The sequence below is a fragment of the Lissotriton helveticus genome, chromosome 1_1 (assembly GCF_964261635.1).
Source record: "Lissotriton helveticus chromosome 1_1, aLisHel1.1, whole genome shotgun sequence".
Classification (NCBI taxonomy): domain Eukaryota; kingdom Metazoa; phylum Chordata; class Amphibia; order Caudata; family Salamandridae; genus Lissotriton; species Lissotriton helveticus.
The window spans coordinates 1947704226-1947720508 of NC_136057.1; the positions used below are offsets into that span (position 1 = coordinate 1947704226).

The following is a 16283-nucleotide window of genomic DNA, read 5'->3' on the forward strand; positions in this document are numbered from 1 at the left end:
AGGAATAGAGTAGAAAGAAGTGGTATACCGTGCATTGATTTATTTTGTGACTCTAAAGCTGTTTCTTTTCTATTTTTACATGTAACGAAATAATGGGCCTAAATGCTTTGCTGAACTCCATCTTTGGAGAAACGGCGCCTGTGCGACAAAAGTCCTGAAGCCACTGAAGATGTAGCCTTGAACTCAAGCCAAATCAGACATGGATGGCGGAGAAGAGTGAACTCCTCGCCTTGCTAGAGGAAGCTATATTGAACAAAGTGTTAATTATGTTCATTGTTACATTTCACTACCGGGTGGAATAAAAGTACTTGGGTAGATAAAGTTATGGGAGGGAACAACTTGAATACATGATTGACAAGTTGCTTCAAGACAAATATGGTGTGATGGCTACTCCTCGTTCTTGTCAAATAAAATTGTGGGATTAACACATTTGCAACATTTGAGGGTGGTACACTGACCTGAAAAAAAGTATAACTAGGGTAGGCTCAGCTAGTTAGATTGTCCGACTTGTCCAAATAGCTGACCTGTCACTGACCCAACGCACTCAATAGGTGATCGGGAGCAGAGTTGCTGGTGAAGCGCTCTGTCAGAAGATTCGATAACCCAATCGGGGTTTTGGGAAGGAGATTCGATAACCCAATTGGGGTTTTGGGAAGGAGATCGATGACCCAATCAGGGTTCGACTGTTAGCTGCAGAGAGGGTTTACAACGATGAAGTTTCGAACTTTAACTGTGGTGCAAGTCTTAGCCTGTGATGGTCCTGTCCTGATCCAATTTGGTCCGTAACCTGTCCTGATTCTGGCTTGCACCTGTTCTTTCCTGCTGGCACCTGTACTTTGGGATTCTTATTCTTAACTCAGCTCGTGGCCAGGGTTGGTCATCACACCGTTCTAGGTAGCTATAAGTGTGGGTTTGTCATTGTACTGTTTTCCCTTTTCTTACCCACCCTCTGTTTTAAATGCTTAATGACATTTTCTCTCCAGTTCATTTTGCAATGTTTATTTTTTTTAAATCTGCATTATTCTGAAATAGAATAAGAAGTTAATTTGAGTTAATTTTTATACCTTTTATTAAAAAAATTACTTAGATAAGTTTTTAAACTTTTCCCGAGTTTGTGGTTATTTATGAAATGCTAAATGTTAATATTGCTACCTATTTTCTCTTTAACTCCCTTGATCCTTTAGGACTATAGGTATCGGTGACTTGGATTGGTAAGATAAATGGTATAAAATCCACATGGTAAAAACCCCTATTGATTGTGTGTAGGTTAACCTGTTTAATGTATATATAGATATATGGGCCCAGGTGAGTATGTTGAGCAGGTGAGCCTGCGCTCTATCAGCACCCATAGCAAAATAACTTCTTTTATTTGAAGATTAAATCTCAGCCGACGTTTCTTGTCCATAATTATCTGTGTTCACTGATGAAAAATCTGCTTCATACTTTAGACCTTGGATCTTTAGACTGCATTCCGAGAGCGCTGGCGAGGATCAGAGGGTGAAATCAGCATTTTTGTAGCTAAAGAACGATGACCACGAGAAACGAGAACCGCAGGTTCAACTTCTCCCATCTCCCTGCCTTCTACAGTAGACTCTGCCCAATCCCCAGCTCTGTCTTCACAAAGTTTCTTACACAGATGTGCCTCAGCTTTTGTTCGAAGATGCCAGGCCCTGTGTGCAGCCCTCCCTTCCATAATCTGAGTCTGCCCAGTACTGCAGCATCTTACCTTGAGCACTGCAGCAGGCCCACAGTATCAGCAGGACGGAGCACCCCAGCACCTTCATACTGCAGCCGATCATACTCGCCGGGTCCCTCCAGTTTCCTCAGTGCTTTGATGAAAGTGGGTTTAAATACCGCCTGGCATTGGTTTTAATCTGCGGTGCAAGGTGCTGCAGTTCAGGGGAACTCAGTTGCAACATCCGCAGGCAGAGGTTATGCAAACTTTACTTAGTCGGCGGCCAGAGCAGTTGGACCTCGCATTCCTGCGGTGTGCCGCCCCTCCGCCTATTCAAGGCCAATTGATTATTCAATCATTAAAGATGCCTGCTCCACCAAATCTAGTCAGCCCTCTGTGCTTGAAGGATTAAACAAACACTGTGAGCCGGAGCACAAAACATTTCTGACTGGCGCCATTTCATGTCCTTTGTGGTATTTGTGGTAATTTTAAAGCAGCACTTGCTCCAAATATCCTTTAACACTGTAGTATGAAAACAATATTCTGGAGATGCTAATGCATGACAAACAATTCTGCATATTTGCCGTGTGGTATTTTGTTTTGGAAGTGACGCATAATTTTTTTGTGTTGCTGTGTTCTTGTGCTGCATTATTGCAAAGTGTTTTTGTGCAGCTGCAGTTGTTGTGCTTTATTTAGACTAGTTGTTGCTGTGCACCTGGTTATATTTTAATTGTGTTGTTACGTTGCTTTGTGTAAGTTGTTTGGGTCAATTTCGAGTGTGAGGGCTACCTTGCCTTCCACGGATGGTCTGGGGCACTCCGCCTGCAAGCAGCTCCTCACCTCCTTGTCTAGGGGCTTTCTCAGCCTGCCCGCCATGTAGGCAGCTACCTTAGATACAGTATATCATTCCGCTAAGCGCGGATGTCAGAGGTCATCAGGATCGAGCAGGTCTGAGTCATTGGGGCCTTTATTATCTCACAAAGAGTAATTGCCCAGACAGGGTTGGAGGACGGCTGCCAGGGTCTGCTAAGGTCCCCAACCCCATCAGAAGTATTGGGGTTTCAATCTCCCAGATCTGTGGGTGGGGTGGGAAGAGGTCACCCCATCACATACATGGGGCCTGAGGGTCAGGTTGCAAGGGTTGGGAGTCCATGAACCCCTTTTTAAGGTGTGGAGATCTACCCCCTGATCATCTGCACACTTGCGTTTATCTGCTGGGGGTGCAACCAACTGACCTGGAAGTACGGGGGCTTGGGGCCCCAAAATATCTTCCCTCTGTTCGAGGGGTCTTCAGCACTGCACCTGTAGCTGCATAATCTTCTTCTCCAAGGGGCTACCACCTGCAAGACCACCTGGAATATTGACTCATTCATTACCTGGCAAAATTGATCATCAATGGGGAGGTAAGTGACACCCTCCTCCTCCATATACTCCTCTGTGTCCTCACACTCTTCCAGAAGGACAGTGTGGTATAAAGAATCAATATTAGCCATGTAACACCCAACAAATGACTCACTTTCAGAAAGTGTATTAATTAGGGTCTTGTGGGACAGGCTCCCATGTTTATTTGGGCCCAAAAAGCCGCCTGGGACTTTACCCAATATATTATGCATCGAGGAGGCTGGTCTTACCCGCTTGGAAGGTGTCACTATCCAGGTGGTGGATCTCTTAGTTGAAAAAACTAAAACTAAATGCTGCCATATTGTTTATTTTAGAGTCTTTGTCCATAATTAACACTGTGGCGGAAGCACTTCAACTCACTCAAAGAGAGAAACTGACGAGCCCTGACCTCCATGGGGTAGAGGTGTGCTGCGTGCTAAACAGGAAATATGCGGCCCCCTTGCTGTCAGCTGACCCCAACGCATATGAGAAACCGGGCTGCTCGCTTTGACTGTATGGGAAAGAAAAACTTTGTGACAAACACAGTCAGGATAAATCAAGACAGTAAAGGACACGCTTATCGATACTATTCAGCGGGTTTGATCGTTCCCACTCACACAAGAAAAATACGGTCAACGATTATAAAGAATGAAGAATGAAAGGCACTTACCTCCATGCTGGTGGAGCAGCAACGAGGGAGGGGGATGGAGTGCCTGCGCTGGTTTTTGTGTTGATTTGGGGAGTTGTGATTAGAGAGTCAATTTTTGTCTTTTTTTCCCGGGGTCTTATAGGAGTTGTGGTTTGTGTTTGGTGGGCTCATTGTTGTGGGGGTTGCTAGAGAGAGTTGGGGGGAGGAGGGAGGAGCCTCAACCTCGCCTCTGGGTCCTGACATAGCATTCATGTGGTGGTTACTTACAATATTATCCTTGGGGTTGTTTTGAATGATATTAGATTCACAGCTTATAAATGTGTAAATCAGTTATCAGGCACATCACAAGATATATTTCATTCAAAATTAGAGACTGATTGATCAATAAAATGAAATAGACCCAGTAAATTAAGGAGCACACAGGATGGCAAATAGAACTGCATGATTCACAGTTTATTAAAAAGAAGAAAAGAAAACATGTCAACAGAAAAGGCTATGTATCCTCTGTGTGGGGAAGTGGGAGCCCCTTTAGTGATAACCAACTTAGAGTGAGCACACATTATTTTAGTGTTTATAGATTACTGCCCTTTATTTTATGCACTTTTTACTTACACCCTCTCCTGCAAGTGCTTGCGCTTGTGTAGTGGGCTGAGCTGGTATCCTCTGGAGATGGCGTTTTGAAATGCAAAACATTGAAAAGCACGGCAAAATGTGAAATAATGATTTGTCTAGTAAATGCTGCAACATCCAGGGCCTTTAAAACTGCCACGTGATTAAATGATCTGCATTGCCGCAAGGAGGGAAACACTGGAATGGTGACTCTCCCATTTGAAGATTAAATAATAGGGCTTGTGTGGAAAGGAGTTGGAGAGCTGTAATAAAATCAGGAAGCTAATCCGTTCTCTAATTACGAACGGATTCAGAATGGCTTTGATAACAAACAGTATGATGCCAACACTGGTTTTATCTCATCAAAACTTAGGCAGGGAAGTATGGACAGCTTGCACGTAGAGCAAATAATTATCAGTCACTGATAGAAGGAATGGACAACGAATCTTTAATGCTATCTGGATAGGATTAGTTCCGTTCATGCACTCTTTTTTTTTTTATCTTGCTTCCTGGTGTCACTTGCCCCTTATATGGGAAAAAATTGGATCAAGTGGATATTGCTATAAAAAACCTAATTAGTGAAATATTAGGCAACCAGCTTAATGAAATAGAAAGGAAAGAGCTGATAGTAACAGTGGATAGGACTCAACCTTTAGATCCAGATGGGAAAACCAAAGAAAACCATATGTTTAATTCCACTCTTATTGGTACGGAAGTAATAATGCAAAATGTACACACAGGCCTGAAATGTGTGGGTACACAAAATAATACTGAACATCTAGCTTTAGGAACTGTACCAAGTACCTCAAGTAATTATAAAAGAGTTGATCTAACTAGCAACCGCTTGAGACCTAATGTAGATGTGTTGAGCTTACCCCCTGTCTCATGCCCTTATGTCTTAATCTTGGCTTGTGTCCTGCCCTTAGGGAGGAGCAAAGAGAGACGTGGGTTGATTTGCGTAATAAAGTTACAGCCTGGTTAATAAAACACAAAAGGTTTCACCCTTCGGATATAAAAGAGACTTTAATGGTTCGTAGAGTAGGATGGGTGGGACAATTATTTAAGGATATAAATACCGACTGCATTGTAATAAACTTCCGTAGGCCACAGATGATTCGCTCTCTACTAAATCACTGTGAGTCATCCTGCAGCTTATATACTAGCATCAGTGCACTCCCGTTGGGGTACTTCTATAAACCTCTAACTAGGCCTTTTGTGAGCAAACCAACCCCAATGTCCATGTTCAATAGGTTTCAGTGTCTATCAGATCTAGATGCCCAAGGCTCATATACCATCTCCCGCGCTGGCAGTCTGCTAGACCTTTGCTTAAGCAGCTCCATTGGCTCCCAATCAAACAACGCTTTCTTTTTAAAACTGCTTGTATGACTTTTAAGTCTCTTTACGCGCGTAGCCCGAAGTTTATTCAAAAACTTTTATTTATTTATTTATTTTATTTAGTTTCTTATATAGCGCAGGAATCGACCCCATACGGGGTATCTCTGCGCTTTTCTCACCATGATGGTGGAGGATGGGCTTTACAGCAGAGCTAGGGTGACAGTATCTAAACTAGGGTCTGTTATTCTTCCAGGAACAGGTTAGTTTTGAGCATTTGCCCAGGTACATTCCCTCGCGCAGCCTACGTTCTGCATCACAGACCCTCCTGATCGTCCCCCGCTACAAACTCCAATGCAAGGGAGGGCGCAGCTTTGCTACGCTTGCCACTAAACTGTGGAATTCTCTCACCCTGGCGATTCGATCTTGTTCCACTCTGCTTCAGTTTAGGCAGCACCTTAAAACCTGGCTATTCGCTCAGACTTTGGTGTAACCTTCTCTCAGCCTTTTGAGTTGCAGTTCTACACTTTCTGTTGGTCAGTGCCATGAAACCCCCGGGTGTACGAGCGCTTTATAAATTCTTGTTAAGATAAGATAAGATAAGATGCCCAGGGCTGAAACTACCCACACTGCAACACGAAATGGTTCCTGTGGATAGTGTACAAGTTCTGGTACCTATTGTTCTTGATGATGGCGAAACTGTTAATTCTGCTGTAGAGGATGCCAACGTAGGCATTGACTGAGGTACCTTAAATGAGGATGCAGGAAGAATTTACAGGAGGGCCAGCCATCAGGATGTAACTTGCTTAGAAAGTAAATGGGAGAAAGCTACAGTAAGTGATAAATTCTATTTTAAACGTGCCACTAGCACTCATTTCTGATGAGATTGAGGTAATACCTTAGACTACTTATCCACTCCAGAACAATGGAAGAGATATTTTCAACTTTAGCTATAATTTTAATCCTGTTGGTGACTCTCAGGAAGCCAAAGGAGCTACAAATAAAATGGGAGTATCTAATAAGCAAAGTATGGAGGAAAATCAAACAGAGAAAAAAAGACTCAATTCCTGGAACATTGCAGGGCTGAAAAGAAACCAAGGGGATGCAGTATGGCAGGAATACATCAGGCAAAGCAAGATTACTTTATTACAAGAAACATGGGCTCACCTCATAAAGTGAGATTTAAAACATATAGGGGCTTATTAGGATAGCGGATTTTCCGCATCCTCAGGGCCGGCGGAAGCCACCGCCGGCCCGGAGGAGGCGGAAAATCCACTGCGGACCCACCAAAGACCCACCGCCACATTAGGATGGCTGGTGGGTCCTGGTTTCCGTCCGCTGCTTTTCCTCAGCGGTTGGCTTACAACCGCGGCGGAAAAGCTCTAATATGGTGACCAGCCAGATTAGGATGGGATGTGAAACATGCTTTTCCGCGGCGGCTTTTCCGCTGTGGAAAAGCATGTGTAACTTCACTGCGGGGCCCTATGGTACCCCCCTGCATTTGTATGCGGAAAGCGTCAGGCACCGCGCGGGGCCTGCCTCTTTCTGCATACAAATGCAACACCTGCATTTTTTACATTGCTGCGGGTGCAGCTTGAAGCCGCACCCCCTGCAATGTTAGTAATAGAGGATGTGACCGCCAGGGTGGCGGTCACATCCTAATCGCACAGGAGGGAACGCCGCAGCCCATGTGGACGTTTCCTCCTCCTCAGTGATCGCGGACGGACAAAAGTCCGTCCGCGATCATAATCGGCCCCACAGTGTAGCTGCTACTCCTTCGGTTAGAGGGAGGCCCTCAGGTGGTCTCGTTATTTGGGTAAAAGTTACTTTTGGCATTGATATAAGCCAGGTATATTTTCTAACTCAGGATATAGCAGGAGTAAAGATCATAACACCAGATAAAAATGAATTGTACATTATAAATATCTATAACAGACCCAGCCCAGTGAGTAATAAATCTGTGGTGATTGAATAGTTAGACCAATTTGTATGCCCAATTAAACCAAGGGCAATGGTAATTGTAGGGGGTGATTTTAACTGCAAATTTGAACCAGTGGCGGGACTTGAATATTTTCAAGGAAGAAGACATGGCCAACAATATTCCCATGTTGGAAAGTAGATCGACAGTACCTTGCACATGTGCTGTTGCACAATTGCAAAGACTTGTTTCGGGACATGTACTTCGGGCTTGTAATGGTCGACGGCCCTCTGATACCCCGAATGCTGCCACGTTTATTAGGAGTAACTCTAAGAGTTATATAAACTACATATTGGTATCTATTGGCCTGGGGCCAATTGTATATTATTTGACAATCGATGATAGATCTGAGAGCGACCATTTTCCCCTATGTCTGACACTTGTGGCACATTTCTTCCATCCAGTATCTTTGAAAAGTAGAGATATCAATGGTAGTATCATTGAGCGTCTAATTAATAATAACCGCAGAGTGCTAAAATTGCCCTCTATAGGGGGAATGAGGTGGCTATGAAGCAGATTTACGATATTTTCGTGGAGATTACCACCACCTATGCTAATCTATCGGCCTCAGAAATCCCAATTATATAAATGCATCACATACTGGTAGAAGCTCTGATACCCATATATAGTAGGATTCCCAAAGACTGTAACAAGGGAACAACAAATGAGACTAATCCGGATAACCCCTGGTATAATAAACACTGTAGGGAGGCAAAAAAAGAACTTATCCTGGCTACAAAAGCAAACAATGTAGAGGTTTTAAGGGAGAAAAGGAGAAAGTACAAGAAGCTACTAGCCCAAACTAAAAATACTGGGAGGCAGATGGAGGGTTTGTCTGGAGGTCACCATCTTTAAGGGTCAGTTTCTACCACTTGCATATGACTTGAATACCGAGGCGCTAGTTGTGGTAGTTGAAGAGATACTTCGGGGCCCCAGCGCTTAATATTTATTTATTGCAAACTAAGCGCCGGTGAGACCAGGCAGCGAATCCACTCCGTTTACCACACCCCGGAGCATTTAAGTCAAATCGTCACGAGTAGATTTTGATCACTGTGTGCCCTTTACTTGTTGAAAACGTAATGTGTTTGGAATTCAGCACATTCAGGCCAACGCTACTTTCGCAAGTAGCAAACAAGGAACATATTTGGCACCGATAGCAAAATCACTTTCTTTATTTGAATCTAAAATCTCTGCCAATGTTTCTTATAAATAATGATAAATATATGTTCATTGAGGAATGACATCTGCTTCATACGTTAGGTCCAGGATCCTTAGACTGAATTCTGATGGGGTTGTCGAGGATCAGTAGGGTTGTCGAGGATCAGAAGGGCGCCTCCCTGTTTGGACAGAGTGAAGTCAGCTTTTATTGTAGCTAAAGAAAGGGGACGACGAGAAACGAGACCCGCGGGTCCATCTTCTCCCGTCTCCCTGCCTTCTACAGTAGACTCTGCCCAATATCCGGCTCTGTCATCACCACCGTCTGTCTCACATATGTGCCTCGGCTTATGTTCGAAGATGCCCGGCCCTGTGTGCAGCACTCCCGCCCATACTCTGCCCAGTCCCTGCGCTCTTATTTGCGGACAATACTATTTTAATTTTCCAAATGCCCAAAGGTCAACAATGTTTAATAAACACCTTTGGGGCATACTGTGAATCTAAGGGTCTGGAAATAAGCTCTAACAAAACAAGATACATTGAAATGATTCCACACAAGACTTTTAAAAGGAGTTTAACTGTTAAGAATCGGAAAATAGAGTATGTGCAGAGTTTTAATTATTTAGGTATTACTTTGGATACCAAAATGACTTGGAAACGGCAATTGGAAAAAAGTAAATCTATCTTACTCCAAAATGATCTACCAATAGTAAAGAAACGTGAGAGCATTTTATCTAAAGCGCCCTGCCCTTGGGGTATACAAGTATAAGGCACAATTGGCATCCCTATATGGGGCAGAATTATGGGGACCTACAAGCAGTAATACGTTTGTGGTGGGAGAAAATAAGTTTTTTAGAAAACTGTTATGCCTTCCAGTGCGTACACTGCTCATACCTCTTGTACTGGACCTAAATATGCGCTGCATAGATTGCCAGGCAATTTTACGACCGCTAATGTTCTGAGTGCGACTGTGGTCAACTGTAGAGCCCCTCCACTATAAGGAAGGGCTGGAGGAGATCCTAAGGTTACAAAATGGGGGACGGTTGCCATGGCTGAAGCATGTCCATGACTGGTTTCATAAATTAGGCCTTAAGTATTTTTGGGGGGAACTTACTGGACTGTCTATGGCATCAAAGACAGTACTTAAGATAACTTTTTGGGCCTACATTCTAGACAATTAACATAATTCAGCCACTGGTACTCTAACAATACAGTTCCTCTAGATGAGGCCAACCTGGGGTTTTGAGCCCCTTTTGGAAGAGGTGCAGAAAAATCTTTATATTTGAAATTCCGATACGGTATATTACAGATAGAGTCAAATACATCAAAATGGGTCCAGAAACAAGGGGATGAAGGTTTAGAGTGCTGTGTATTATGCCATACGGGTGCTAAAGAAAACAATGTACATATATTGTTTTCTGCCCAGCCTAAAAGAAATATAGAAATAAGTGGACCAAACCCATTTGCTGATTGTTGGGTAGGAGTTCCTGTTATAAGGCAGAAAGAATATTAAAACCAGACACATCTCAAACTGTGGTTTTTAGTGTTAGTAGGTACCTGTTCGTAGTGAGTTTATTAAGAAGAAAAGAAGGCTTGAAATTTTAACTTCCTATCCCAAAACCACACTGGTTCTCTGCACTTGCACTTTAGTCAGTACATGAAGAATATAATTAGCTTTATTATATTTGCCATATGGTATTAAAAGGAAATGCATTTAGAACATTGTATAGGGCATATATATATATTGTTTTGCACCAATAGCAATTTTAAGAACAGGAAGTAAGCTTGGTCTGTCATATAGATATGCTTTGCCTTCACACTGTGTTAAGTTAGCTGGATCTTATTAGGAGTTTAAACGCCATTTTAACTTTCTGCTGCTTCTGACCACGGCACATATAGTTATTAGAGCTTTGAGCCTAGTAGAATATTTTGCTTCACACGAGAATAATATGTTTTGCTATTGTATCAGCTTTGCTTGGAAAGCTATGTCTGTACAGTGAGTGCCGAGGCCTTCAAGGTTATTTCAACACAGTGGTTGTTGTGAGGCCTGATCTTCACACCTTCTAGACATAACATATATACAGTTGTGGCCAACTCTGGCTTTAGGCGCGTTTAATATTGCACTGCACAGAGCATGCTCACACACTTGATGATTCTTCGCATGCAGAGAGCTGGTGGAAGATGATGTGATCCCTTTCCACTAGGATCAGAGGTATGGGGCCGCCCTTCTAAAACCCAAAGAGACCTTCTTTAGATATAATATAATATACTAGCAAGGGAGAGTAAGACTTAGGTGCCATTTGGCCTTCTTCCTTCTAGCATTTTAACATGCTTTCTCCCTTTGTATTTTATGGACTAGTAACTATGCTGATTACTTTGTTTCTTATAATATGTTTGCTTGTATTAGCTAAGATACTGCGCTTGAGAACACTGCATTAGAAATAAACATTTCAAACCTGCATGTGTCTTCATTCACTCCTCGTTTTGAACTGGTATGATAGTATAACGAAAGAGTGTTCATTTGTTCCCCGTTATCTGAGGTGTTCTAAGTCCATGTTCTGGGTTGTCTAAACATTGGGAGTTTGTAAGAACCAATGAGACACTGATTGCTAGTCTGGTAGGGGATTTTGGGTACTAAGGTGAGTTTGGCACACCCTAATTCACTGAGGTTCCAAGTCTCTATGCACAGTTCTGTATGAGAGCAGGATCCCGCGACAGGTCGACGGTATTTTTTTAATGGAATTTGGTGTACCTCCTCAGTGCTAAATGCTTAATATCCTTATGATTTTAAAACTTTTAAAAAGAGTTTTTATATTATTTATTTTTTAGGATTAACAAAAGTCTTTGATTAGAAACATGATTCTAAAATGTATGCACAGGTCTAGCGTAACTTTTTGAAAGATTACGTTATGAAATGTTTTTATTGTGATATGTAATTTGTTAATGTGTCTCTTTTATGGTTTGTCAAACCGAAATAAAGATTAACTGAACTGAACTGAATGATTCACAGTTTATTAAAAAGAAGAGAAAAACATGTTAACAGAAAAGGCTATGTATACTCTTTGAGGGGAAAGTGGAGCCCCTTTAGTGATACCCATCTGAGAGTGAGCACACATTATTTTGGTGTTTATAGATTACTGCCCTTTATTTTATGCACTTACTATACCCTCTCCTGCAAGTGCTTGCACTTTTGTAGTGGGCTGAGCTGGTATCCTCTGGAAATGGCGTTTTGAAATGCAAAACATTGAAAAGCACCACAAAATTGTGAAAAATTGATTTGTCTAGTAAATTCTGCAGATCCAGGGCCTTTAAAACTGAAACATGATTAAATGCTCTACATTGCCACGAGGAGGGAAACAGTGGAATGGTGACTCTCCCATGTAAGTATTAAACAATAGGGCTTGTGTGGGAAGGAGTTGGAGAGCTATAATAAAATCAGGAAGCTAATCCGTTCTCTAAATACGAACGGATTCAGAATGGCTTTGATAACAAACAGTATGATGCCAACACTGGTTTTATCTCATCAACCATTGGGCAGTGAAGTGGACAGCTTGTACGTGGAGCATAGAATGAATAGTCACTGATAGAGGGAGTGGACAACAAATCTTTAATGCCATCTGGATAGGATTAGTTCCGTTCATGCACTCTTGTTTTTTTTATCTTGCTTCCTGGTGTCGCTTTGGGTCAAACGGGAAGGATCCCAGCATGCAGCCTGGATCCCTCTGCAAATAAAGTAAGTGCTGCATTTTATCACGATAGATGAGCTGGACGTGAATTCTCGTCAAGATTTCATAGTCTTGACTCCAGTTACTGACCCTCACCTAACTGAAAGGGGGCATACATGGTGTAGATGTTGGAAAGATTCCAGATACCTCAACACAATTTGTTAGGAAATCGAAACTCTTGTCTTTCAAACTGGTTGTTCTTTCTTTTGACCAATTTGTAATATGTTTATAATGTGAAACTGCCCTTGCTTATGGGCAGTAGATAGCTTCATTTGTTTTTACCTACCAGTGATTCCTTGCTTGAAGGATGCCCAACTGAATTTAAATATTGACTGATGAAAGTTTATCAATCAAAGGGAGGTGCCTCTGTCTACAGTAGTGTCCCGGTATGTAGTATATTGCAGATGGAGGCTTTGTCTGGAGGTCACCATCTTTAAGGGTCAGTTTCTACCACTTGCATATGACTTGAATACCGAGGCGCTAGTTGTGGTAGTTGAAGAGATACTTTGGGGCCCCAGCGCTTAATATTTATTTATTGCAAACTAAGCGCCGGTGAGACCAGGCAGCGAATCCACTCCGTTTACCACACCCCGGAGCATTTAAGTCAAATCGTCACGAGTAGATTTTGATCACTGTGTGCCCCTTACTTGTTGAAAACGTAATGTGTTTGGAATTCAGCCCATTCAGGCCAACGCTACTTTCGCAAGTAGCAAACAATGTACTTATTTGGCACCGATAGCAAAATCACTTTATTTATTTGAAGCTAAAATCTCTGCCAATGTTTCTTATAAATAATGATAAATATATGTTCTTTGATGAATGCAATCTGCTTCATACTTTAGGTCCAGGATCCTTAGACTTAATTCAGACAGGGCTGTCGAGGATCACAAGGGCGCCTCTCTGTTTGGACAGAGTGAAGTCAGCTTTATTTGTAGCTAAAGAACGAAGACCACGAGAAACGAGACCCGCGGGTCCATCTTCTCCCATCTCCCTGCCTTCTACAGTAGACCCTGCCCAATCCCCAGCTCTGTCTTTACACTCTGTTTTACAGATGTGCTTCGGCTTTTGTTCAAAGATGCCCGGCCCTGTGTGCAGCACTCCCGCCCATACTCTGCCCAGTGCGGCAGCACCTTACCTTGAGCCCCGCAGCAGGACCACAGTACCAGCAGGACGGAGCACCGCAGCACCTTCATACTGCAGCCGATCAGACTCGCCCGGTCCTTCCAGCTTCCTCAGCGCTTTGACGAAAGTGGGTTTAAATACCGCCTGGTGGCATTGGTTTTAATCCGCGGTGCAAGGTGCTGCAGTTCCGTGGAATTCAGTTGCAACATCTGCTGGCAGAGGTCATGCAAACTTTACTTAGTGGGCGGTGAGAGCAGCCGGACCTCGCATTCCTGCGGTGTGCCGCCCCTCCGCCTATTCAAGGCCAATTGATTAGTCAATCAATAAAGACCCCTTGTCCACCAAATCTAGTCAGCAGTGTCTGTGTTTGAAGAAGTAAACAAATACTGTGAGCCGGAGCACAACACATTTCTGAATCTGACTGTCGCCATTTCTTGTCCTTTGTGGTATTTTTAAAGCAGCACTTGTTCCAAACACCCTCTTAGCACTGTGGTATGAAAATAGTATTCCGGAGATGGTAATGTAGGCTGAACAATTGTGCACATCTGTTGTATGGTATTTTGCTGTGCCACTGAGTCGTTCTATTTTGTATTGCTGTGTTCTTGTGCTGCATTATTGCAATGAGGTTTTGTTGTGTAAAGCTGTAATTGTATTTTATTTAGACTATTTGTTGCGATGCACCAGGTTACATTGTAATTTTTGTATGTTGCTTTGTGTATGTTATTGGGTTATGTTCTATTATCCATTTTAGATATGTTAAAAATGCTGCTACAATGTTCTGCATTCTGTCCATCAACTGTTCTTTTTGCATTTGTCACCCCGAGTGGGTTGGGTATGCCCAGACATGGGCCCCGTGCTCTCCACACCACTGAAGTCAAGCTATCCTGTCTGAAGGAGGGTGAAACCCAGAAACTGGTCCTAGGATGCTTGTTTTCAGTCCAGGTAAGACCTGGCTTGGCAGTTCGGGCTGGACTGTTCCCATGAGGCACAGGGTCAAGACTGATTTGCATATGGCTGAGTTCAAACTGGAATGGCATGGTGAGCAAAAAAACAATGGATTTAGGCTCAGATCTTTGTACTGGGGTGAATGTAAGACATTGTTCTGCATTCTGTACATCACATTTTGTTTTTGCATTTGTCATCCCGAGTGGGTTGGGTATGCGCAGGCTTGGGTCCCCTGCCATCCATGCCACTGGAATCAAGCTATCCTGAAGGAAGAGGAGTGAAACCCAGAAACTGGTCCTAGGATCCTTCTTTTCAGTCCAGGGAGGACCTGGCTTGGCAGTTCAGGCTGGACTGTTCCCATGAGGCACAGGGTCAAGACTGATTTGCATATGGCTGGGTTCAAACTGGAATGGCATGGTGAGCAAAAAACGATGGATTTAGGCCCAGATCTCTGTACTGGGGTGAATGTATGACATTAATCTGCATTCTGTCCATCAACTGTTGTTTTTGCATTTGTCATCCCGAGTGGGTTGGGTATGCCCAGACTTGGGTCCCGTGCCATCCATGCCACTGGAATCAAGCTATTCTGGCTGAAGAGGGGTGAAACCCCGAAACCGGTCCTAGGATGCTTGTTTCCAGTCCATGGAGGACCTGGCTTGGCAGTTGGGCTGGACTGTTCTCAGGAGGCACAGGGTCAAGACTGATTTGCATATATCTGGGTTCAACTGGAATGGAATGGCATGGCGAGCAAAACAATTATGGATTTAGGCCTAGATCTCTGTACTGGGGTGAATGTATGATGTTGGTTTTGACACTTCCAGCCAAAAGCAGCACATGCCTTCAAAGTTCTCTGACAAGCAATCAGTTACTGCTGTCTAAGGTGATACCGTAGTACTGCTCCAGTCCTGCAACTACTTAACACACCCATCTTAACTTAACACTCCTAGTGCTTGCTTTATGTGACATGGCCACACTTATATAAAATAAACTTTGATTTGTCATAAATTGATTTCTTTTAATTTCACTTTTATTTCTTTAGACCCTCCTCACGCCCTGAACTTCTTACTTCCATTTACAAGAAAAAGCACTCACTGAGCTCATTAGGAACACTACCCAAGATTTAGAAACATAGGCATACAGTTATAGCAAGGAGGCAAAATAGGAAGAGGAAGAAAGTGAGAGAAAAGGAGAGCTAAAAGCAGGGAGCATAAAAGCAAGAGAAGTTAGAGAATCTAATGGAGGGCGAGATGAGGTGGACGAGAAGAGAGTGTGAATAGTTAGATGGAGGATAAAATAGAATGGGTGGCAAACTTTCCACCATATTAAACACAAAAGAGGGGTGAGGGTCAAGACTATTTATACTCTACCACCCCAGACCCCCAAGAAACTCTAATGTATGCACAAAGGGGGTGTATAGAGTGAGTAACATAAACAAAATAAACAAACAGAGAAAGCCCCAATAAGGCAATTCACTCTATTTGAAAAAAATTGCCCTCACTCACATACCGAAGTATGTGACATGCTTCATCATCGGGCCTGCTTGCAAAACGCCCTGGTGTAGCCACACACAAGGCGGAGCATTAGGGAGGGGGAAAAATAATAATCTTCTCTTAACAAGACATACAGTCAAGACAAGTGGACATAAACGACATATAACATAAATCTTGGTGAAAGCCGTGCAAGCACCAAGTGACCACCACTGAAAAAGTGCGA

General features: G+C 43.0%; 1 protein-coding gene across 2 annotated transcripts in view; it reads right to left on the reverse strand.

Annotated features, from left to right (window-relative positions):
• The window catches only part of LOC144755181 (coagulation factor XIII B chain-like), a 1011791-nt gene extending 998059 nt beyond the window's left edge, over positions 1–13732 (reverse strand). The window contains exon 1 of one of the 2 annotated variants that reach the window (XM_078643848.1): positions 13639–13732. In XM_078643848.1, coding sequence (XP_078499974.1) covers positions 13639–13696 — 58 coding nt within the window. In that variant the 5' untranslated portion in view covers positions 13697–13732. Of the gene's footprint in view, positions 1–1726; positions 1822–13638 lie in introns of those variants that run through there. The other variant, XM_078643839.1, reaches the window with a different exon arrangement.
• Between the last annotated feature and the right edge of the window lie 2551 nt (positions 13733–16283).